Source organism: Beta vulgaris, chromosome 5 (genome assembly GCF_026745355.1).
Source record: "Beta vulgaris subsp. vulgaris cultivar EL10 chromosome 5, EL10.2, whole genome shotgun sequence".
NCBI classification, from domain to species: domain Eukaryota; kingdom Viridiplantae; phylum Streptophyta; class Magnoliopsida; order Caryophyllales; family Amaranthaceae; genus Beta; species Beta vulgaris.
In genome coordinates, this window is record NC_079206.1 from 27,950,637 (window position 1) to 27,976,084 (window position 25,448).

General features: G+C 35.2%; 2 protein-coding genes across 2 annotated transcripts; one reads left to right on the forward strand and one right to left on the reverse strand.

The window, feature by feature from the left end:
- The first annotated feature begins 550 nt into the window (after positions 1-550).
- LOC104893398 (uncharacterized) lies at positions 551-9,944 on the forward strand. Its single transcript, XM_019249591.2, has 10 exons — positions 551-748; positions 2,954-3,185; positions 4,064-4,162; positions 4,380-4,549; positions 5,121-5,254; positions 5,454-5,631; positions 6,492-7,182; positions 7,662-7,774; positions 7,857-8,100; positions 9,478-9,944. Exons 1-10 carry the CDS (start codon positions 690-692, stop codon positions 9,706-9,708), a joined length of 2,151 nt encoding a protein of 716 aa, XP_019105136.1. The 5' UTR covers positions 551-689; the 3' UTR covers positions 9,709-9,944.
- A 4,726-nt stretch (positions 9,945-14,670) lies between these two features.
- Positions 14,671-24,960, reverse strand: LOC104893397 (hypothetical protein). The gene is made up of 6 exons (XM_010679500.3): positions 24,799-24,960; positions 19,629-19,812; positions 18,449-18,608; positions 15,253-15,278; positions 15,127-15,166; positions 14,671-14,929 (listed from the first exon to the last, which is right to left on the reverse strand). The coding sequence occupies exons 1-6, from the start codon at positions 24,801-24,803 to the stop codon at positions 14,895-14,897; spliced, it is 450 nt and encodes a 149-aa protein (XP_010677802.1). The 5' UTR covers positions 24,804-24,960; the 3' UTR covers positions 14,671-14,894.
- Between the last annotated feature and the right edge of the window lie 488 nt (positions 24,961-25,448).

A 25,448-nucleotide genomic window follows, 5' to 3' on the forward strand; every position in this document is an offset into this window, starting at 1 on the left:
GTATCTTATATATATATGTGTATATATAAATAATATTTATATATAACTTATTATATGCAAAAATATTATTCCGAAATTGAAATTATTGTTATAATTTATGTTGGCTACCACGTGCGTAGCACGCGGTGGTCCAACTAGTTTACATAAAAAGTAAAAACCCACTTGTGTTCTTAATTTCCACAGAAGAAAATACTTCTGTTAGTTTATCTCCTCTCTCTCTCACTTCCCATTAAACGGTTAATGGTAAACCCCCACAGGCCAGTGGCCACAGCCCATGTCATCTAGATATACTCCTTTCATTCTCTCTTTCTCTCCTCTTTTTTACCCCCACGCCTTATTTCATCATCTCCAATTATTCAATTCTCAATTCCAGTATCCAAAATCTACAATTCTTCGGTTAAATACTCAAACTCGTTATAAAAAAAATACAAGTTTGCAATGTATGCATGGGATACAAGTGGCAGGCTGCTGAGTGCTGATTCCCCGGTTGTGATGCCACGTCCTTCCACATTAATCTCACATCTCCTCCAACCTCTTCCTTCTCTGCCTCTTACACCGCACTCTACTCTTACCACATTTATTTTCATCACTCTTCTGCAGTTCTCTCTATATATATAAATATATGCTATTTATAGAAACTATAGATTTTCATTTGGTAACACTATCATTATCAACTGGATTGATTTACGATGATGAACTTGAAGCATCTCTCCTCATCTGCCAATTCTGTCATCCACCGATGTGCTTTGTATTTTCTCTTTCTCTCTTTCTCCATATATATATGAATACAAATTATTTGATTTTCCATAATAACATAAGATAGTGACCCACTTTGATTAGCTTGTTCGGTGTTAACTGTCATCTATTTTACACCATGCTTAATTTTCGTTTGTATTAAACTTATTCTTTTACGGGTGACGACTATTTATTTCTGTACGTTTGAGCTTCGTCATATAAAACTTACGTACGCACTTTTATCATAAAATTGTCTGATACATCTTTATAACGAATATGTATATGTGTGTTTATTTTATGCACTGGAAAATAATCTTAAATTGTTAATTGCAATAAGTAATCTTTAACTTTCATGCATTGATAATATCCCAAATTCTGATCCTTTTGGAATATTGCAAAGGGTTAGTAGTTTGCATTATTATGAGAATGTCACTACAACTTGGGGTTATTCCTTGAACTATTTTGAGGAGATGGTTGTAAGTTGGGGATTTTCTATATCAATATTTATTTTATTTTTGCCTTAGTTTTGTTGTTGGGTTCAATCCAAAAATTTATATGGCTGTTAATTTTGGATGGTTCAAGGTTATGTTTTCCTAAAATAATATACTTCCTCCGTTAAACAATTTCTTTTTTTTACTATTCACCCTTTGCACTCTGACTAAGGTTTATGACTTGTATATAATGAAAAATATAGTGAAATGGGATCTTGTAAGATTCAAATTTTGTGACGTAATTTCATAAAATGTAATTTTTATAATTTTTTACTTTTATCTAATAATAGATAGTTGTAGTTAAAATAACGTCACGACATGCATAAAAGTGAATTTGTTGCATTTAATTCGGAAAAGAGGGGTAGAACGAATTTGATTTGAACTAAATTACAAAACACTTTTGGCTTGCTTTCTTAGAAGCGCTGATAATTTGGCAGAGAGTTTCTATACTAGCCAAACATTATTTTTTCTTTTGACAGGAAGAAAAATAATTTCATTGATAAGGGATAGTCAAGCGGCACTTACAATCAATTCCTGAAAAATCGAAAATTTCAACATAAGTATATAACACCTTAGAACTAGATCCATCGCAGATTTGATAAAAAATAGCCTTAATAAAAAAACTTCATCTGAAACAATACAATCTGTGAGTTCGCCCTGATTCGACTTAACTTCCGCTGATGCATAGTCGTTTGGGTGAAAATACTTCCGTGGTCTTCTAGATTCTTAAAGAGAATAGTGATTGTTAGATCTTCCTTCTTCATTCGACGAACAAAAAAAGAAATGGAACATCCTAAAATAAATACCATCTTAATGATGGGATATACTTATTGGAAGCAATTAAAAAGGTTTTTGGGGCTTACCATCGGTACGAACACCAATGAAAGCCCCTACAAAAATTCACAATTGAGACCAAGAAGAAAAGAGATGAAAAAACAAAGAGAAAGAAGAAAGAATGAAGGAAAAACCTTAAAAAAAAAAAACCTAGCGACGGAGGCTAGGAAAAAACCCTCCCAAGGAGAAACCCTAGAGGGAACAAGTTTAACATTATTATGAACTATGAAGAAAGAGGGGAATGGTGTACGGAAAAGTAAATATCAGATGGCAAGATGGAACTTGACAAAATCATTATAAAACTGTTCAAAAATACAAATATTATGATCATCTTTCTTAGGGTGCGTCCTCTTTATTGTATTTTTCTTGGAGTTATTTGAACTTATTGAAATTTATTTGGACTTATTTGAACTCATCAAGTCATCAACTCATCAACGTATCAGAACTAAAGTTTATTTCATTTTTAGAACTTGCTATTTTGAACTAATCTGTATTTATTGAAACTTATCTGACCGTATTAGATCATATAGATTGAAATTTAAGGTGAAGAGAAGGTGGCCTTAATCTTCGACAAAATTACTTTATACAAATGAAAGTTTTTTTTTGAAGGGACAATGAATGTTTTTAGTTTCCGAAAACGGGAAGTCTAGTACTTCCATAATTTGAATTTTATAAAATGGAGTAAAATGATAATTTGAATTTTTTAAAATGGAGTAAAATGGGCAGCTCGCGTTAGAATCTGATGACATGTTAGCAGTTAGCTTACTAGAAATGTATAGTTCAATTTTGTCAGACTTCTTTTTTCTTCAGCTAATTTTGTTCATTAATTGGTTTGAATTTGAGTTACCTAGAGCAAGTATCAAAGTTGTGGGTTTATGATATTTTTATTGTAGGAAATTGGACACTTCGGTTGATGCATTATTGGAAGAGTACAAGGGAGTATGGAAGCCAGAGTTGGGCGATTATTCAAGGAAATTAATAGAGTATTGCTGCTCAAAGGCCTTGAGGCAGGGGCCAGGTTGTGGAGTAGAAGAATCTATTAGTGATAGTTCCTTTAGTCGCCTCACATTTGACATGATGCTAGCTTGGCAAAGGCCAAGCTCCGCTGATGAAGAATCATACATGGTACATTTGAGTTCATTTTAATTACTTCATTTTAGTGTACTAATTATTAATTACTACTCTTATAACTTAACAACAATGTACAACCGTGGTGCACATAATGAGACATGTGAATGAATGTGATGTTAGTGGCTGCATTAAGTTTATATTAGGGTCGTTTATGTGCTATGTTATTTAGACTATGCTACTAGTCACTAGTGTGACACATGTATGTGTAACCATCATGGGAGATTTGCATGTTTCTAAACCGAAATGAAGTTTTTGACGATATCGGCACAAATATGCAAGGTGAATGGCCGAATCCGTATAAATTACTACCCCCATTTTCTAAATTATAGAAGTAGGACATGTTTCTATTTTGGGACTTTTCAAATATTCAGTTTCTTTCTAAATTTAGTAAGCTAAACTTAATACTTGTTTGTATTACCTATGTGTGTTTCTTTAACTAGAATCGCTAATGAAAAACAAATTTGTGGCTGGATGATGTAAAACCTTACATTGAGATGAATAGTTTTCGTATTTTAGTTCAGCTCTTCAATATTGACACTCAATCAAATCTGTGCTTTCAAACTAGGTCGGAGAGAATAATATAAGCTTGTATCCCGAACGATGTTGATGTAGTAAAAAATTGTCATTTGATGTCCAGTGGACATGATAAGAAATTCTTTAAGTTTACCCTTGACAAGTATGGTAAGAGATTTAAAGTAAGATTTTTTACATACAAATGTTTACTTGTCTCTTGACTTCTCAATTTTAAGTACAAAAATTAGCAAAACGTTGGCGTCAAGTTCAAAAGAATGGTAATTTAGTAGTGATGATAGACACTGTTGAGCATCTATTACAGTGAAAACTTAACTTTCCTGCTTTTGTATATTATACAGGAATGTTTGGGTAAAGAGAAAGAAGAAAAGAAACCATTGAAAGTTAATCCGCCTCATGAAGATGTATCACTATTCTATTCTGACATCATGCCGCTGCTTGTAAGACCTTCACATTTACTCAGTTTCCATCATGTACCACTTTACCAGTATTAGAAACATTACATCTGCATTAATACCCAAAATAATCCAAATATTCAGTGATTGTGGCATCCCTTAGATTGTCTTACAACTTACAAGTGATATTTAGAGTAATAACTGTTCTCCAGCCCTTTATATTCCATTGATATTATTTTGGATGGTGGTGTTGTGTTGGTAGGTTGATCATGGACAAGGTGTTGAGGAAGATGCTTTTGTGTGGTTTGCATCAATTCTGCCTCTGTCTGGAGATGTAGTCAATGGTAGATTCATCTTTGAAACGCTAACAGCACCTACAGCAAACCTGCTCCATTATCCAGCCTATGATAGATTTCTCTCCGAAATTGACAAGTGAGATGTCCATACTTCAATGTGCTAATCTGCATGCAAATATTATTAGATATCACCTCCATCTTTAAAGAATTTCATCATTGCTAGATACAAGAAAAGAAGTGTTGTTCTAAAATTAATAACGATGTATGGGAAACTACCAGTACCATCTTCTCTCATCTCCCTAAGGGTGTGTTCTCGTCACTTGGAAAATTAAGCTTCTGTTCAGATGAGTTTCGGTAAATTCCGGTAAAAGGTTTAAATATGTTCGTATGAGTCTTGATAAGTTCCAATTAATTTAGATGCAGCATGTTTAGCAAAATAAGGTGAAGAGAATGCGCCCTAAATATTTAACAATCTAATTTATTCTTTTATCAGATAGGTCATGAAAGTTCCCTCAAATTTTAAATTCGATACATATAGGGACGCTTCAGATGATAATAGAATGTAATAATGAACTATGTGCTCTCTCGTTGCAGTCTAAAGCTTAGAAATTTACTGAAATGAGGTGCTTTTGCTGATAGCATTCAAGTGCATAACATGAGACAAGCTCCTTTTGTTAGTATGCTTTTGATTTATTTGGGGTTTTCAGGTGCATGAAGCATCTCCAAAAGCAGGAAAAACCAAAGGGAATCGACTTTGTGGATGATGAATTTATATTGCACGTTGAGGGAACTGCAAATAGTCAACGAGTAGTCCGTCATATTGGAGGAACAAGCTGGCCAGGTTCGTCAATCTATTGTGTCCTATTATTTAGCTTTAGATAATCGTATTACTATGACCAATGTATTTCTCACTGAAACCACGTCATATTGGAGGAACAAGCTGGCCAGGTTCGTCAAGCTATTGTGTCTTATTATTTAGCTTTAGATAATCGTATTACTATGACCAATGTATTTCTCACTGAAACCACTGTTTGATGTAGGTAGACTGACACTCACCAACTATGCCCTCTACTTCGAGGCATCGGGATCTGTTAATTACGAAGATTCGGTAAAAGTTGATCTCTCAAAAAACATTGAGCAAGATGTGAAACCAGCTGCCACAGGTCCATGGGGAGCGCCACTATTTGACAAAGCCATGCTATATCAATCCTCGGAACTGTAAGGCTTCTACAGTAATTTAAAGCTATGTTACTCGGACTTGGGTACTCATGTTGGGTGTCAGATTCGTTTATTGTATGGGACTTTCCAGGATGTTGGCCCAAAATGTAGTGTCAAAAGTATCACTATCTATATTGGAGTGTCAAGGGTCCAACATGGTTGCTTCAGGTAAAATGAAGAGTCCGAGTAACATAGGTTAGGAGTAGTAGAGTACACTTCTATGAGTCGTTATTGCATTTATGGAGCTGAAATGTACTGTGATTCATCCATTGAGAAACAAACATATAAATCAACTGCATGACTAAGAGATTCTGCAGTGGCGGGGTTGCATTCACAGCATCGGATAACAGTGATGCAGTAATCATCTAATCCTATCATAATTATTAGTTCCTGAAAGTAACAACCTAGAACATGCTTTAGGAGAGAAGTAAAACCGAGAGCACTGCACAATATAAACCAGATATAAAAAACAAACATAAAAAACCCCTGCAGTCAGTGCTGTTTGCTGTCAGTTACTTCTACATAATGGTGCATGTTAGCATGGCTGAACTTGCATTGTGTAAGTTAAGAGTCTGTCATATTCCCATTCTTGAAGAGTATGATTTAAGTGAACTACTGCATCTATGTTTAGCTTCAACATCCCTTATAAGTTAAAGAGCATTGTCCTCATAATGTTACATCTAGTCATGTAAAGATAGCAAGGTGTACTAGTTCTAGTGTAGGTAGATTGCAGACCAGATAGCAAAACTTTCTAGGTCATCCAACTGAATTGATTAGCATCTCCTGATTTATATTAGTTATAGCATCAAGGCACTCCTTAATATTGTTCAACGTTGATGGTTTTTGAACTTCTCTTTTAGGACAGAAGGTGTACTGCTGGAGTTCCCGGAATTAACCAGTTCTACAAGACGAGATCACTGGATGGCTCTAACAAAGGAAATTATTTTATTACACCAGTTCTTATCCAAACAAGAGTCGCTATCTGCACATCAAAAGTGGGAAATGCACGCAAGGACAGTTTTGGGCATCGTAAGGCTCCATGCCGCTAGAGAAATGTTAAGAATGGCACCCCCATTACCCCAGAGTTTTTTGATCTTTACTTTGTTTAATGAGCTACCTAAAGGAGATTATATTATAGAAGAGCTTGCAGAGACTCTGAAGCTTATTGATACTGGAGGGTCCTGCAGTGCAAGTTCAATCCTGAGGAATCTGAACATGACTCGTGAGGTTACACCTGATATAGGGTCAATTGAGCCAGATGTTGTCGCCGGTGTCCCTTTGAAAAGTGCTCCAGAAGATAGTTCGGAGTTAGAAGAGCCAGATGTCGTGGACGGAGATCCTCTAAAAAGTGCTCAAGAAGATAGTTCGGAGTTAAAAGAGCCAGATGTCGTGGACGGAGATCCTCTAAAAAGTGCTCAAGAAGAAAGTTTTGCGACATTGGATGAAGTTGTTACAGAGGTGAGGGAACAAGCAAGGGAAATCAAGTCAGCAAAAGCTACTACTGAAGGTTTAAAAGAGGAAGGGGTTGTTGATAGTGCCCTTGTACTTTTGGTAAGTGTTTCTTGAAGCTATATCATGTTTATTATGGTTTTAGCTACGTTAATTGAAGTCTCTTCAATTAACCTCAAGTACCAGTGTGAGACCCTCGAATCTTCGACATACGTATAATGGAATTCTTTCATCAAAATTTTAAGTCCATCAACTCAGCCATGTCTGAAATGAGTACCTGAGTCCAAGTTACAGAGGTTATAGCCTACTATCATAATGAAAGCAACTAATATAGGTGTTAGCCTGTAGTGACTTGAGAGTTGAAACAGTGAATATGACCAATGAATCCACAATGAAAGCAAAAGCAGCTTTGAGAGTTACGTTGATACCTATTAGCTAGGACTTTGGTGGAAGTGATAGATCTCAACATCGTGTTATCTAGCTATATGCTCATCGTAGTAAACTACTTTAATTGACTTTCCATCTTCCTTTTTGCCATACTTCTTATAAGTTGCATCCATTTTAATTAATATCATTTGCAGGAGCTCTTGAAACCACTGAAAAGCAGTTGGATTTGGCTTCAAGAAGTACTGGCATGGGAAAGGCCGGGTGCCACCATCAATCTGATTGCTGCAATTCTTTTCATAACCTATAAGTAATTAGTTGTATGATGATCAATCTATAATTGTATTTTTCACCCTGAGAAACTTTTTTTTCTCAGCTGTTTCATAATGTAGGGAGTGGATTGGGAAGGCGTTGGCGACCATCTTATTATGGGCAGTCTATGAAATGCTACGAGCAAGAAGACAGAAGATTGGAGACAAGTATAACAAGGTAGTAGTGTGTACTGCCACAGATCAGACGGCAATGGAGAGCATTGTTTCAGCACAGCAAGGTCTGAGAAATGCCCATGACCTGGTGCAGCAGGTCAATATTGCAATACTCAAGATGTACTCTATATTGGCTTCTAGGGCTCCGAAGGTACTAGATTCAAAACCAGTTTCTTGCTCTTCCTTAGTTCCTTTACGTACATGCAGGGGAAGAAAAGGGGAAAATGTTTTATTAACAAATAATGCCAGTTTGGTCCTTGAAGTGTCACCTTTATGTTTGTGAGCTTGTCTTGTAAGAGACCGCTACTTTTAAATTAAAATTAGGCAATGATAAGCCTAATATTAAAAATAGAACCAGTCTAATAATAACTAGATTAACTTTTTTTCAGTGACTAGTTTAATCCATTTAATAACGAGGTCTACTTTTATATTAAAATTAGACCGTCTCTTTTAATAATTTATGTATGTTTGGTAGGCTTTTGAAACACGCTGAAGGAGAGATTATGATTACCCTTGGAAATTCTTTTTCAGAGTATAAACAAAGTTCTTATTGAATTTTGACCTAATTTTCTGACCCATATTAATTGCAACTGTTTGACCGGCAGATTTGCTAATGTTCAATTTTAACCATTAATATATCTAATTATCTATTAGGTAAAGGTATAAAAAGTTGATGAGCTGAAAAGATACAAAGCGATAAATCTGAGCACACACTGCAAAAAATAACCATTGCATTTATATATGAGATAAAATCATATCAACACTATGCATGTAGTAGTGTTCAAGTTTAACGGTTGCAATTAATATGGGACAAAAAGAGCATATGACAATGTTGGGTTTAAAAGTGTCCTTTGGTTAAGGTAAGAGGGATAAGGGATTATCTTAAATCTTTTAAATATTCTAAATGTTAATTTTATTGATATGTAATATGTAAAGAAAATTGTGGCCCGTTACTAGCATCGTAGCACTAAACAACTTTTAAAAGAGATGGCACTCAACCATTTACTCGGGAGAGTTCATAAATCGCAATATTATACCTTAAATGACCAATAATACCATAAGAAAGGGTTATCGAGCTGATGGAGATGGAGACTGGCTTCGATCTTTTCTTTAGGAGGTGTTATACCAATGAACAGGATAGAGGCGGATCAGAGAGATAGGGACAGGTAAGCAGGTGAGTGGACATATTGTTTTAAGCATAGTGCGACTAGGAAAGTTTGTTGATATCAGGTGGCTAAATTAAGAGCACCACTACCATTGTTGAACTAAACTTTACCTGCCACTTCTAAAATGTTAAAACTTTTTGACTATATATTCCAAGAAGTTAAATCAAGGCCAAACAGGTAAGAGCAAGCTTCATAGTAAGTTACTTGCATGTCCACTCAATGTATGTGCTTGGAAATATGAACTCTTATCCCTTCCAATATATCCATGTTTCACCATTTCCTACTCTGCCTATAATAAATGATGATTCAGGATCATCAATGTAATCATAATTCATGAATGCTGATTGTGGGTGTTTTCACAGCAAGCAAATACAGTGATGATGATCATGGTTGGGGTAGCACTCATTGTAGCTGTAATACCGTTCAAGTATTTGATTATGGGTGTCACTTTGTATCTGTTTGCAATGAACTCAAAGATTGTCAAGAATCGTCGCACGACAAACGACACAGGAAATCGGCGACTGAAGGAATGGTGGGACTCGATTCCTGTTATTCCTGTGCAGATTGTGGATGACCCAGCGGAGTGTGAATGATGGCCTTTTGTTCCAGTTTTTTGCAGTCGCACTGTTTTGTGTAATTATATGTTTTTACATAGTTTCATAGCATACCATAGTTGATAAGGTTGAGAAGCAGTTTGTTTCGCGTATGGCTTTCTTGTCTGTCACGTCTTACGAGTATGTAGAAGTTTTATAAGGCAATCTTCACTCTTGTACTATATCTCAGATTCTCAGTGATAAAATTTGGATTGCTTTACTGTTCTGCGACCAAATCGTCGGTTTACATCAGTATAGTTATACTCTCAAATCTATCTATTGAAAGAAACCAAGAGAGAACACAATATAGTTGTACAAATTTCATAGAAAAATTTTCAATTGCTATCTTGAGGCTAGCTCCCAAAACAGTTGCCCACCCGTTCTGAATTTGGGGTACTGGTAGCGACGTGGCTATTCAAGTGTATACAAAATTGCGTCATTGAAGTTGCTAACCTGTCAGGCTGTCATATGTGAAATTCCACTTCTTTTGGTGCATATTAGTTGCAAATGCCTAGATTTTAATTTTCCAATTTGAATTCAAATCAACTAGAGTTTGAATCTAATTCAATTCAATCCTAATTTTCATACTCTAGATTGAATTCGATCCAAAAATTCAATTTTTTATAACTCTAGTTTTTCAATGAAATAGATTAACCACAACAGTAGCCTAGTAGATTTAGAAAAATGAAGAAGGGTTGAAGTGATACGCTTATTGGGCTATGGATTAGGCTTTTCTATAAAAAAAAATCCGTTAAGTACTTAAGTCCAATTCAGATACATAATACAAGGCGTATTGTTATTCGATTGTAACTCAATCTAATCCGATCCAAAAATCCAATTTTTCAAAAAATCTCAATTCGAATCCAATCTAAACATAGTTCGAATCCGATCTGAATTACTAATTCGGATTTTTGAAATTCACTTCCTTGCAACCAATGATAGTGAAGAGAGAATTGAAAGTTTTATCTACTTATCAACCTGGGGCACAGGTATTCCAGGTAATTAAGTCTTATGGTTCTTCATTATCTTTATATGGTCTTTTTTTACCTAGGTGCTCAACATTCTTTTTTCTTGCGTTCTTTCTAAAAAAAAGTCCTTTTTTCCTGTCTATGCAATTCAAGATATTTGTGTTCATGTTGGCAATTTTCTTATGTGAATTCAGCCTCATGTAGCTAGCTTTCTACGAGTCTGCATCTCTTTCTTCCATTGGTTGATGAAGCGTCTCATAAGTTATGGTTTCTGAGTTTTTGTTTAGCACATAAATGGAGTTGTTTGCCCTATTCGTCATCTATATATTATGTTGTCATATACTAGATTAGACAGTAATGAATCAACTTGGGGAAAGGGGGATTTTGGTATTGCATAATTAGTTAGGTTTAATAGTTGCTTTAAGAATAAGCTAAGTTAGGGAGTTAATGCAAAAAAAAATTTATATATAGAATAGATTAACGAGAGAGAAGCATGTTGAATATTGATAAGTGTTGAGTAATGTAGTGTTTTGATGATTGTAAACAAATGATAATTATCAAACTCACATATGTGTGTTGAGATGTGCATATTATATTAACATAGAACAAGTCATGGAAGGTTGAATATTATCACATCATGAAGAGTGCCTAGAAGAAATCCAACAAGTGAAGTTCCTCAAGAAGAAAAAGAAAAAAGAAGTATGATTATACACTGCTAGACTTTATGTAAGTTCCTATAGATTGAACCGAGCATGAAGATTTCAAGAAAAATAATATAAAAGCAAGCACGAACATAGTTCCTAGAAGAGTTCCTAGAAGGAACACAAATAAACCAGTTCCTAGGTATATCCTAAGAGGAACCTTGAATATGCAGTTCACGAGTGGAACCGATTCCTAAAGTTTCACAGTTCATGTGTGGGAGAAGTTCCTGAAGTTTCATAGTTGAAATAAGCAGTTCCTGAGCAGGAACTATAAGTGTGAAGTTCCTTAAAGGAACTAGCACGTAGAAGTTCCAGAGGTGGAGCTATCAACATGCGGTTCTTGAGTTGGAGCAACATGGAGCATGAAGGTAGAAAATATGAATTCATTTTCTAGGATTCATGTAAGTATATGGAAATGTGAAAGGTAATGGATCGGAAGAAGGTGATGAAAGGAACTCGCGGAACATAGAGTCAAAAGTATTTAAGAGTAAGTGAGTCTGTTGCATATTATTATCTTAATCTTTAGGATTTATTTAGAGTTTGTTTCTTAAAAAAATCTCAACTTGATTAATTGTTTTTAAATAATATGCATGAGTTGTTTTAGGATAAGTTTTAGTTTTAAAAAAAAGATAAGTTTTAGTTTTTAAATAAAAGATAAGTATTAAATAAAATAGTTTTAAATAAAATCAGTTTTAGTTTAGGATATAATTTTATATCTTTAGTTTAGTTAATATTATCTTATCAGTTTTTGAAAAATAAAAAAGGCTAGATTTATATTACGTATAATGAGTTTTTTTTTTTTTTTTGAAAGACGTATAATGAGTTTTTGTGAGTGCAGGAACTTGTCGCGAGTTCCTGTACGCATAAAAACTCATGTACTTATGTCATGTTTATGGAAAAAAAAATTCAGTAAAATATTTTTGCATGAGAAAATAAGTAAAAAGTGAGTTTTGGATAAATATCTCTTGGATTATATTTTGATAAAAAAACATTGTTTTTTTCTCAAAGTATTTATTTTCTTTTTGTTTCCCATTTTATACTCTTAACTGATTTACTATACACGTGACATAAGTTATTCCCAAGTCTTTGACTGCTTCTTCCCCAAGTTTCTCCCAACTAACTTATCATGGAGAAATAAGTGGAAGTGGTGCTTAAGTCTTGTGCGTGTTATAAATAGAGGCTTATGTATTCATTTCAAGTTGTTTGACTGATGTCTTTCAATAGTGTATAACGTATGTCATTCCATAAGGTTTGGCTTAAGGAATAACATTTACAAAATAATTATATTTTCTATCCCTTGTTTGAGTCAGTTCTTGTGAGTTCCAAGTTCCTACGAGAGCCATGTTCTTTTACATGTCTTTAGTTTCTATATACTATAGTTAAATCAAATTATCAAGCGTCTGTATTTGAGTCTGCGGCTAAAGGGTTTAAGTAAACTCTTGTAATGGGAACTTGGTGAAGAGTTTGAGTGAATTCTTGTATCAAGTTTGAGTTAGCAACTTGAGTAAGTTCTTGTTATTTATGCATAGACTTAGGGTGAAGTTTATCCAGAGGTGAAGGTTTTGAGTAATCCTATTCTAAAGAGTTATGGGAACTCTCAAGGGACTTAAAGCTAAGTCTATAGAGTTAAAGTTCCTATTGGAACTTGTGAGAGAGTTAGAGCTCCAAGTGGAACTTGGGAATGTAATAGGTTGTAACAGAGGTGGTTGTTATTTTGATATCAATCTTATATTAAAATGATTCAACATATTAGTATTTATATTGTTATTTGTTATTATTAGTATTCTTGTTCTTATTTGTTTTACTATTGCTATTTTTAGCCTTGTTACTATTACTGTTATTATTTGTATTTTCACCTATTATCATTGTCGGTTTGTGTTTATTAGTATTATTATTCTTATTACCGTCACAGCTATTTACAAACTTATATATCGATCGTAATGCTTATAATAATAAATCATTTATATAAAGTTTGGAATTGATCGTCTACTTGTTATTATTGTCGTTGGTTATAGTATATAATATTAAAACATATGAAGAGTCGTTCTACTCCTTTACTCATTAGAGTGATTTTTCGCAGCTGATTATTCGAAATAAGAGTTGACTAAGAGAATACACTAAACATCACGGTAATCAATATAGAATTCTAATTGGTTTTTCGAAATAAGAGTTGATTTATCTCACACAAACATATGTATATATATATATATGTCGATCTTAATACTTTTATTAATATGATTCGTTTACAAAATCCATAACAAAATCAAGATGGCCCGATCGGGAGTTACCCGAAGTCGAATCGATGTTCAATAGCGAATGGACTTGATGTTTCACAATAATCAAATTAAGGACATTACTAATTCAACCCGAGTACATTTGACTTAACTCAACCGTACATGAAACCTAAATACGACTTGCGCAAACCCGGCAAAAAAATCTCAATGGGAGATCATACCCAGGAATGGATCGACTTGTAAATGGAACGCTCAGACCTCTCCGGCACCCAGGAATCCAATGATTCAAATGTGTTCGACCAGTTGAACAAAACCCGACCAATCATGACCTGGGGCACTGACAATTAGAATCCTGACCTATCCGGGTGTGACCTGGTTGGCCGTGGGTATACCTAGAACCTGTTTGAGAACCTGTTTTGACACTACTACTCGAGCCTAACTTCACTTAACGAGCTCGTCGAGCTCACGAGCCAAGCCGAGCTGAACGATAAACAAGTTGAGTCCATTACAGTTCAGGCTCGGCTCGTGCGATAACCCCCTACCCACAACAATCATTCAAGTACTCACTAAGCAAGAACTTGATCATCAATAGCCGCAAGGTTTGGAGGACACTGTCAAGTGGAGTAGAGGACCGAAATTACTAGTGATTACTATCCACCTTGAAGACAAGGTAAAAGTTTGGGCAGCCAGTAATGTGATGAATCAACTTAGAAAAAGGGAATTTTGGTATTGTATGATTAATTAGTTCTAATAGTAGCTTAAAGAATAAGTTATGGAGTTAGTAGGAAAAATATCTCTATAAATAGAACATATTAGGGAGATAAAAAGCATGTTGAATATTAATAAGAAAATTTGGTGTGCTTTTAAGTGTTCAAAGAGGGAGAACAAACTTCTTGAATGCTTGAAATTATCATCTTATTGTCCTGTTCTTCCAAAAATTATCAATCAAAGTTCATATTAGTTATTTATCAGTTTCTTAATTCCAGTTGAAGCTATGTCAGTTTACTACATAGACGCACTTCAAATTTAGTAGTCCCAAATCAGGACCAAGGCAGAAGATCATGAAATTTGAAGAAACTGCCTCTTTCCTTACCAAATTTCCAAACATCAAGTTTTCTAGGTCAATTTACAGAGAATTCTACTAGCGCTAAAAGAAGCTTAACACTTTGTTCCTACCTAAGGTTAGATGATGCATCTATAGTCTAGATAAGAGAAAACGAGTAGAAAGTAGTAGTAGTTCATGTGACCGATTGTTTTCCAGCAGATTGTCAATATCTAGCAGTTCACTTTCCGCGAGCTTTCTCCAAGTCAGGAAGATCTACAATGCACAAGAGAAAATACCCGTCAGAACAAAATGGACAACACTGGACTATTAACTTAACAGTTGTTCTTTCGCTGAGAATTAGGCTTATAGACATCACATCAATCAGACATCATATGAGATCTTTAGGTGTTATTAAAGATTAGCTATTAGTTGTAAGATCTTCTAAATGAACACCGGGTTTTAGAACTCACAGAGTAATCCATCATCATCACTGCTCTCTTCATCATTACACTGCAGTAAACGGAATACAACTCCAGTAAATAAGAGAGAAACTTCATCTCAGACATTATAGCCATTATAAAGGAATGTTATATTACCGCAGTATCATCATAAGCCAAGTCAGCTGCAAATAAACAGAGATGGTTTATCAATAGAATGCTGCCTCAAAAATAAGCAATCTTGGTATTACATGGAAATTTGCATAAATTGACTGTAAAAAAGCATAATCCTAACTCCTCATAAAAAAAAATATGAACCTTTACTATGATATACTTCCTTTGTTCTTTTTCTAATGCAACAATTGAGTTTTCATACTTGCTAACGCACAACTATAACTATTGATATCTTTAATTACTCTTTTAGTAAAAATTATAAAAATTTGATATTTTGAAAGTATATATCGCGACGAATCTAATAAGACCCCACATGACTATATCTTAAGCAATAATCATATTAGATAGTGTAAGGGTGATGAATGAATAGTGTAGCAACCCAACTGTTGTAATAGAAAAAGATCAGAGGAAGTATATCACTTCATATGATTAAGAGAGTCAAAAGAAATCTTCAAAAGGCAATATACATAAAATGTCCCTGATGCGACCCATAAGGTGTCAAATTGGTAATGCATTTTTTGTAACGGATAAAACAGCTGTTGCATAGTGAAGTGCAGACAACACGGTGAAGACCATCAAAACAGCATTTCAAGGACACAAGGTACAAAAATAGTTGATAGTAATAATCTATACCTGATAAGTAAGGAAAACTTGATGATCATAGACAAATATCACTAAGGAAAATTGGACCAACGCACTCAAAATTTTATGGTTTAGGCTAAGCTAAGTAGTAGAGTTTCTTTGTCTTGTTTCCTATTTTATCGAGGGGAAGACAGGAATGGGTCTTTTGGTGCATATATTGCTGATATAGTTAGATATATGACCATCCACATCTCATGTCTCCCACACAGACTAGGCTTAATGCCAATACAACAGAGCTTGGTCTACTTTCACAGCTAATACTGATTTTTTTTTTCTTCTCTAATGGCTAAAAAGTAAAAATGAACCACCAATATTGTCCCGAAAATCCTGAATCAACCAGGCCTAGTTGGCAATTTGTAATATTGTATCGAACTCACTCCGACCAACTATCTTGCCTCGAAGACTCAAAAAGAGGCAACCATAATAGGTCATGACTTGTTCAAATGCTTAGATGGTTCTCTTCCCGCTTCACCCACCTCCATCAAGGCCATTCATTCACCTCCTCCAAACACCGCCTATTTCACTTGGATGCGCGGGGATATAACTCCTTCTTGGCACTCTCGTCGGTAATATAAGCCAAAACCTACTATCACTCATCTCTAACACCTCCACCTCCCATGATGCTTGGACTACCCTAGCAAATATCTATGTCAATCTATCTCTAAGGCCACCTCAAACAAATAAAGCCAACTCTATAATCCTCACCCAAAACTCACAAACCACAAGGAAGTACATGCAAATCATCAAAGCTTGTGTTTACTAAGTAGTTACTAATACTATAGGTCTAACTATGAATAAATAATGTCATTGACAAAATTTTAAGTGTCTTAAACAACGAAGCCTACAAACCCATCAAAGATGTCATCTATGGGTAAGACACCTCAATTGCACTTGAAAAGCTATGTGAAAAACTAACCATCGGTGAGCTCACTAGGTGGTGAATAGGGTTCCTATGGCCAGTTGAGGATGCTGCGAAAGTTCATGACGTGGGGGATAAGCGACGAGAGAAACAATATACGAAGCGAGAAAATTTGAAGGACGATCTCCAAGGTGGTTAGTTTTTCATGTAGCTCTTCCGAGGTACCAACTCCATTGATGATGCCTATGATGGGTTTGTAAGCTTCATAACTAAGACCACATGAAATCTTGCCCATGACTTATTTTTGGTCCATAGATTCGCCCATAGTAACTCCTGAGCAAGCTTTAAAGGTTTCTTTGTACTTCCTTGTCGTTTGTGTGTTTTGGGTTTAATTTGTTTGAGGTGACCTTGGGATGGATTAGCATAGACATTTACTTGGATAGTCCAAGCATCTTCGGCAATGGAGGCGGTAAATATGACTATATGAGTGACATTAGGTTTTGGCTTGTAGTATCAACAAGAACACCAATAAATGAGATTCTCCATGTGAGCGAGGTCAAGTTGAAGGAGGTGACACATTCAGTTGAGATGGTGATGGGTGGAGCGGGAAGTGAAACATCTAGGTACTCAAACAAGTCATGACCTATAATGGTTTTCACTATTTGAGTCTTTGAGATAAGATAGTTAATGGGTGTGGTCCAAATACAATTTTGAAAGCTGAATGGTGAAAGGTTAGGTAGGTTCATCGGCGTTTGGGATGGTGTTGTTCTATCAAATTTGCTTCTATTTGAATCCTCTAAGCAAGAAAGTAGGTGGACATGAGTTGGATACAATTATGAAAGTCTGTAACGGTCAAAGGTTTGGTGGTTTCGCATAATTTATGATGGCGTAGCTGGTGTCCCTTTGCTATTGGTCATTGGAGTGAAGAAAAAGATAAAAATCAGTTTCAATAATGAAACTACTTCAAGGCTCATATACCATGTAAAATTTGAAATGACTTGCTTGTACTCACAATCTACATTTGAGAGCACTGTAAATAGTGGATAGAAGGCTGACAACTGGGGAATTAAAAAATCCAAGTTAGGAAAGAATAATCAAGGAACGAAATAAAGGACTAACTAAGGGAAGGAAAACAACCTAATCAAGATAATTATTTACAGAAACTACATATCTACTTGCTCCAAAAACAAATGCGAAAAGAAGGAAATGATAGTGTTGTAGCTTGATTTGTGGAATTAGCTTGATTGGTGCCATTCCATGATTCTTGCCATGATTAGGAGACTAAGGTTAGGAGATTGGGTAAGATTAGGAGAATATTCCTTGTAAGATTAGTACCAGGGAGCCTTCATGATCAAGGTATAAGATCATTAAGAGTCATATTGTTTACCACTTCAGCTATAAACATCAAAAGTAATTGAAGACCTATGGAGAGTAGGTACGATGGTTAGTAAATGTAGACTCCCCTTTTTTCTGCAGCCGAAAGAAAAGAAAAGAAAAGAAAAAAAAACTAATAATCACCATATAAAAACTTTTGTTCTTCTCAAGCAGATCAAAGAAAAAGGGAGTCATAAAGATCAAACTAGACTACCAAAATCACACAAGCAAAGAGCACTATACACCCCTTAATAAATATACCAAATGGATTCTTAATGAAATTATTCTAGTACATATGAAACTTACAATCTGACTCTTCATCATCTTCATCACACCATTTATTCCAATCAACTTTTAGGTAAGGAGCAGATTTTTCTTCAGATTTTAGAAGCCTTTTCCACCAGCCTTTCTGCTCTTTCTGTAATGAGCACAATACGTTCCTCCACCCTGTTTTAGTTTTACACCCCTGCAAGGAGAAGACGTAGGACTGAAAATATATAACTAGAAAAAGTTCGAAAAACTTCCACGGAAAGCATTGCACTGACTTGATCCCTGGTCAAGACCGTACGTGGGAGACACACCTATCAGCTGTTCCTACTGCCTCATTGAAACCCCAAACATATTGAAAGGGACAGCCCACATTGGTTCACATTTTATCAGACACCACTTGCATAAGTTACTTTCACGTAAGCATTTCAGACATGTTGATGCCAGAGAAAAAGAAAGCAATGTGAATGATATTTTGCAAAGATTAGTTATATCCTGTAAGGAATTTTCATACTCAAGCTTATGCGAAGCTGCAATGGTCAAAAGAGAAAAAACATATCCAAGCATAACTACAAACAGCACGACACAATATTGGGCAATATGTATGCATAACGTGGAGTCATCTCCATTAAAGTGTGTATGCGTAATGCATGTATATATCTATTCCTAAGTTCTCTGTACTTCACTAATTTGCAGGTCTTTTGTCTCCCTATAAAGCTATACTGCTTTAACATTGTCTTCAAAACGGTACCTCGCTAACATGCCAGAATATAAGCTTTCAAATAAAGGATGTCCGGTAGCCTACATTCAATATTCGTCTAATGACCAAAACCATAAGCAGCATGTAGCAGTAATAATAATTTTGAGGGTATGTCGGTTCATGTAACAATATAATGTTATATGTGTAGGTTACCTCGACGTCAAGCTAGTACATTGTCTACAACCTCAGGATGTTACCCTAATGCCTCAAATGGGGCCTCAGCCAGGTGGGTGAAGGGGGTCAACTGTGCTTAATTCTACATTACAAATACAAGGAGACTATATCACTTTGACCCTTGATATAAAAAGGCATTTAATGCATGCAACAACATGAAAATTAGAGTATACATAACAACTAGACTTAATATACGAGCACTTGTCACATTATATTGAGCAGTAGCTTCACTTACAGCTCCCAAAGCAGATAGGACAGCAGAAGATGAAATAAACAAAAACAAACCTCAGGCAATATTGCTCCGAATAGTTCCAGCATACATTCATATTTTTCTCCTTGTGGCCCAGAAGCTGAAAACTTAAAGAGGCCCTCTGGTTCACACTTCACTAAGATATCTTTGGCATCAGGTAAAGCAACTGTCAGATATATCTTATCAGAGCGTTGAGCCCAAAGAATCTCCGGGGGGCGACTGAGCACAGAGAGAGAAACAATTTTGTCCATATTAATACCAATTGAAGATATAGATGCAGAAAATTCATTGACAAGTAGCAGTCTACTCACACAATTCGAAAAAGATAGACAAAAACACATATGTCGCAAATTATGATATCAGTTTCAGCAGTTCCAAGCAACTTGATGTTAAGGGAAGAAAGTTAGTTACAGGCATACAGCTGTTCAAATTCAGATAGTTAGTTAACTGAATTCTGTTAGCTTTTGGATTGTAATTCCCTAGCTGGAATTAGTCTTTAAATACTTGTAATGAATTGTAATCAGCATTCATTAATCTTATCAATGAAAATCTTCCTCTCATTTTTCTCTCTCTATCTGAAATTCTTTCCCTCTTCTTCTTTCCTCTCTGGTTCTTTCTAATTTCTTCATTAACTCATTTCTTAAGCAGAGAACTTTTTTCCTGCATCATTGGTATCAGAGCAAACTTGATCACATCTGCTCATCGATTCTTAGCTCAATAGAATCTCATTGAAATCCGAGTCCAGCAAACTAAGAATTGTAAATTTGTAAAATCAGTGAAGGTTACTCATCCAAAAAGTATACCCTATCCTGGGGTTAGACTTCAAATTCTGGAAATATTCTGGAAAAAATTAAGTGATCAATAAGTTGTTTTAAACTAGCGCCAATTACCAGCAACACTATCACCATGGATGATCAATTCAAATCATTGAAGCAAAAGTTCCAGGATCAATCAAAGAAAGTTGAAGATCAATCTAAGAAGATTGATGATCTCATGAATTTGATCATGAAGTTGAAGAATCAAGTGACTGATTATGCTGCAAAAAGTCCAAAAACTCCACTCAGCCCAGGTCTTAACCTTATTACCAAACCTCTAGGGTATCTACCACAACTTGAATTCTCTAAGTTTGATGGTTCTAATTGTAGGATGTGGAATAAAAAGTGTAGCAAGTACTTCCACTTGTGTAAGATTGCTGAAGATCAAAGAGTTGATCTAGCTTCCTTGTTTATGACACATAAGGCTGAAAAATGGGTGACTAGTTACTTGTCTGTTAGGAAGAATTTGGGTTGGACTGAGTTTGTGATAGATGTATCAGCTAGGTTCAAGGCTGACAGAGCAATGAATGTTATTGAGAAATTCAATAAGCTTCAACGAAACTGATTCTGACGCCGCGAGTTCGTGTTATAAAACGGACAACGCGGCGAGAAGTATGTGATTTTCATTATCGCAATCCCTAACGGGATTTATCGGAAAGACAAATCCAAAATCCGTTATAGAATGGTCGTTCTCTAACGGAACGGGAGAGTTTTGATTCCATGATTCACAGTGGAGATCCTGGGAAAACAAAGATTCAAACAGTGAGGAGGTAAGTGCTTTTTGAAGATGCTAAGCCTTTGATCTCAGTTAGTGCCTTATATGGAAATCAAACCTTTCAAACTATGAGTGTTCAAGGGAAGGTTAGTGATAAACCCTTTCATATTCCGATAAACTCAGGTCTACACATAATTTTCTAGACATGGGATTAGCTAAAAAATTAGGTTGTTCCATTCAAGCCATTCGAGCTCAAGTAGTAGGTATTGCTGATGAAAATCAATTATTACAACGTCAACTTGTTTGCAAAGTTCTGATTAAGTATTTCAAGGCTGATGTTATGTTGATATCACTAGGAGGTATGGTTTTAGGTGTCCAATGGTGGTCATCTTGGGACCTATTTATTGGGATTTCAAAACATTATTAATGGAATTTATCCTCCATGATACTTCAATTGTTATCAAAGGCATTCATTCATAGAAGGTTGTGATAGTGGAGAAACCTCCTTTATCCAAGCTACTTAATAGTGGTGTCGAGCTGTGTCTGCTTCAAGTTAGGGACATAGCTTTCATGGAATGTACAAAGTAGGTGAGAGAATGTTAAAAATAGGGTGAGAATGTTAAGAGCAAAGAGAGAAATGTAAGGACAGTGAGCCATATTACCTAAATAGGAAAGAATAAGAGTGTACTCACTCTGTATTATATATCTTGTGAACTTACTTCTGCAGAGTCTTCAATGTACATCTTTGACCGTTTAATATCGTTAAATAGGTATTAGTAAAAATTTTGAAAAGTTGATATTATTAAACTACAAATAGAGACAAATGTAACAACATTCCACATAAATATATTTTTCATATGTCACTAAACATGGTCAAAGTTTTCTAACTTTGACTAGACTATTCCAAATGACCAACATATTAATAAAAAAGAATGGCTCGGAAAAGAAATTGTAACTAAGACTTACTCAGTCCCCAGAAAGATCTGGACACTTGCTGGGAGACATAGTTCAAGGTGATAAGTTAATGTGTGTTTATCAAATGTTATTTTATTAAAAAAGCCGATGTGATAGGAGTTGTTAGGGTATTTTTTATTGGAAGAGAAAGATTGTTGGGTAACTTTTTATTGATAAAGGTAGAGTGTGGGTTCAAAGAATTTGTAAAATAAATAATATAATAATAATGGGACCATGCCAAAAATGGAAGTCTTCAAACCAATTGGAGGTAAACATAAAAGGAAAGTGTTGAGACTATTTTGGGACTGAATGAGTAGAAATGAATTGATAGAGTATAATATATGTTAAATAATTCAGTGCTCCTCAAAGTATTCTGAGTCATTTAATAATACTAACTAATTTACTTTTAACTTGAGGTCATGTGTGTCATGTATACTTCCCCATTTCCAAGATAATTGCAACATGTAGGAGTCACAATATCTATGGAACTGATGTGATAAGATGAAAGATAAAGGGACGCATGAGATAAAGAGAGAGATAGAGAGTTTACATTGACCAAATAAGTAAGGTTTCAATAATTTTGAAACTTCCTGAGAAGAGAAGTGTCACAATTATTTTGGAGCAGAGGAATTATATAATTACAAATTAGTATATAAATCATGAGTGCACAAAAAAGTAAAGGAGTTGCAAACACCAGTTCTGCAGAATTATAAGCTTATTTGTCTCCAACGGTTTTATATACCTTAATGTGGCTGCAGCATTTTTATAACAAATTGGCAAATGACCCTAAGTTTTATATCAATTTATGTAATCGATGAACCAAAATCTCCAAAAAATGATATCACAGTCGGGGTGCTAGCTGTGAAGTACTGCTTGTGAAATCACTCTTGCAACTTAGCATTAAGTCCTTCCAGTTTTTACGCCTGCTCAGTTGTTTGATGTTTGAACAAGCGAGCAGCTCAGTTATGTTCCCTAGAAAATAAAGAGCATGCAAACAAATGTTCTTGACGATCTCTAACAAACAGCCACATATATCAATATTTGGTTACACTAGCAACTAGCTGTAGCCCGTAGCATCCAACTGTTTCATCTATCATATACCAACAGGAGACCAAACCATGCTACTTGAATCCCATGTCTTTCAACAGTTTAGCAGATTCCTAAAACATAATACAATAAAAAAGGTTTATTTATCATAATACACAACCACCTTCAGCCCCCACCCATTTTCTATAACTTGAGCTTTTCTTATACCCACCAATACTTTTTCCCTTTTTGTGCATCCTAACATCTGATCACAGAACAAAATCTTCTACCTATCACTTTTGTGCAGCCAAGCATTCCGTCGAATTGAAAATAAACAGCAATCCAACACTTTAGAGTAGCACTTCCCTAGAATATACAAGAGTTGAACCCCAACCCACACAAAAAGAAAGAGAATAGATGTTCAAAGTCCTTATCAAAGTTTTTATAAAAATCAGCCACTTTACCATCCTTGATGTTCCCCAAGAGGCACAAGTCTTTTCAACTACATCATCTTTGTAGCAAATTCTGTATTGCACTATGCTCCATATGAAAAGCCACCTTAGCAGGAATGAGACTATTTTTTTTTTCTTGAGGGGAGACTCTAGATTACATGTTCGTCTTAGCTGCTTCCACCAAATTATCATCATCTTAATAGAAAATCTCCCCGCGATGATTTTGAGCTTCCATGAAAGAATATACAGCTACTGGAAAGGAATCAGGAAGACGTATCCAATATTGAAGCTAACTCGATAAAACAACCACATCATCAATATCACATCACTTAGTATCACACTGAGCATACAAACTGAGAAGAGGCTCTCAAAACGATTATGTAAGATTCGAACATAATTCCCCAAAGGCCTAAGCCTGAAGTGATTACATTTCACGCTCGGGCTCAAGCCATTATTGATCAGTTTCTTTCTTCCATCCTTAGTTTGGTCTTGTTAACAATATTTTTACAAAAATCATAATGTTTTTCAATTGCGCGTGATCACAAGTTGACGACCCAACAATTTTTAAAAGAATTTATTCCAATAAAAACATGAATGCACTTTATAGGGACAAAAAGATAAAACAATATTCCAATAATCCAATTATAACTCGCAATTATTTATCAAAATAACCAAATATCTCAATATCAAATACTTTCGAGAGAATATTCTTCAACAAAAAGTTTTTGCTACTTTAGCAGATAGAATATGAAATTATAATAATAAATTGAAGGAACAAGACATGTCCAGCAACAAACTAGGTCGAGATAGAGCAACAAAAATTAACAGAACGATTTTCCGCATTAACATAACTCATCATATCGAAATTCTTTTTCAATTAGTTCGTTCTAATCATATGTTTTCAGTTAAATTATAATTATTAATTCTATAATAATTATCACATACTAGCCTTTTTTTTAGGGGAATTATCACATATTATCTAATAAGTTTCTCAAATGCATTTGTTGATTTTCACAAATTTATGATGTTTACTGAATTTGATTTTTTGAAATTGAAGAGCAGAGCGCCTACATTAGAATTTTAACTAAAAAAAAGGTGTTTTATGGAGAAGATTGAAGAAAGTGCAGCATAACCTAAAATCGACTGAAATTCAGGAAAAAGAATCAACAGGTATAGATGCATTAATCAGAAGAAATACTTGTAATTAGAGTCGGCTAAAAAGAACAAATTAGAGAGAAACTACCTCATTACGGTTGCGGTTAAGCTGAGAGCTTGCTGTTGCACTCACTGATACTGTGTCAGAGTGTTGTAGGAGTCGTGTATCAACTGAGTTTCACTTTCAGCACGGCTATTTGTCTAATTGGAAAACTGGATTTTGAACCATGTGCCGTACGGGTTATTTTTAGCACAATTTATGAATTTATGTAGAGAGATTCAGAGATTGTTCAACTTTAACATTAAAGTTAGATCACCTCAGGCCCAATTCTAATAGAAAAGCGGTTTTGCTATTTGATGCTTTAATATTTCCTACTAACACTCTGAATACAATGTTTTTATATTGTATATTTATACCTTCATTCTTCTCTCTTTTTTTCCTTCCCCTCCCCCTTCCCTTCACCACCATTGGAGCCGCCACCACCAGCACTGCCACCACCAACACCACACCAACACCCCTGCCACCAACATCACAACAACACCGCCGCCACCATCACCAGTTCATTGAAGATTCATATAATACAACTTCATTTTCTTTCTCCCCTTCACTCCCCCCTTCTTCTACACCACCAACGGCGCCGCCACACCATCACCGGCACACCAAAATGTTTGTCTCCGTCGTCGTACCACCACCACGCATCACCACCACTGGCACACTAGAGGAGATTGATTTTTTTT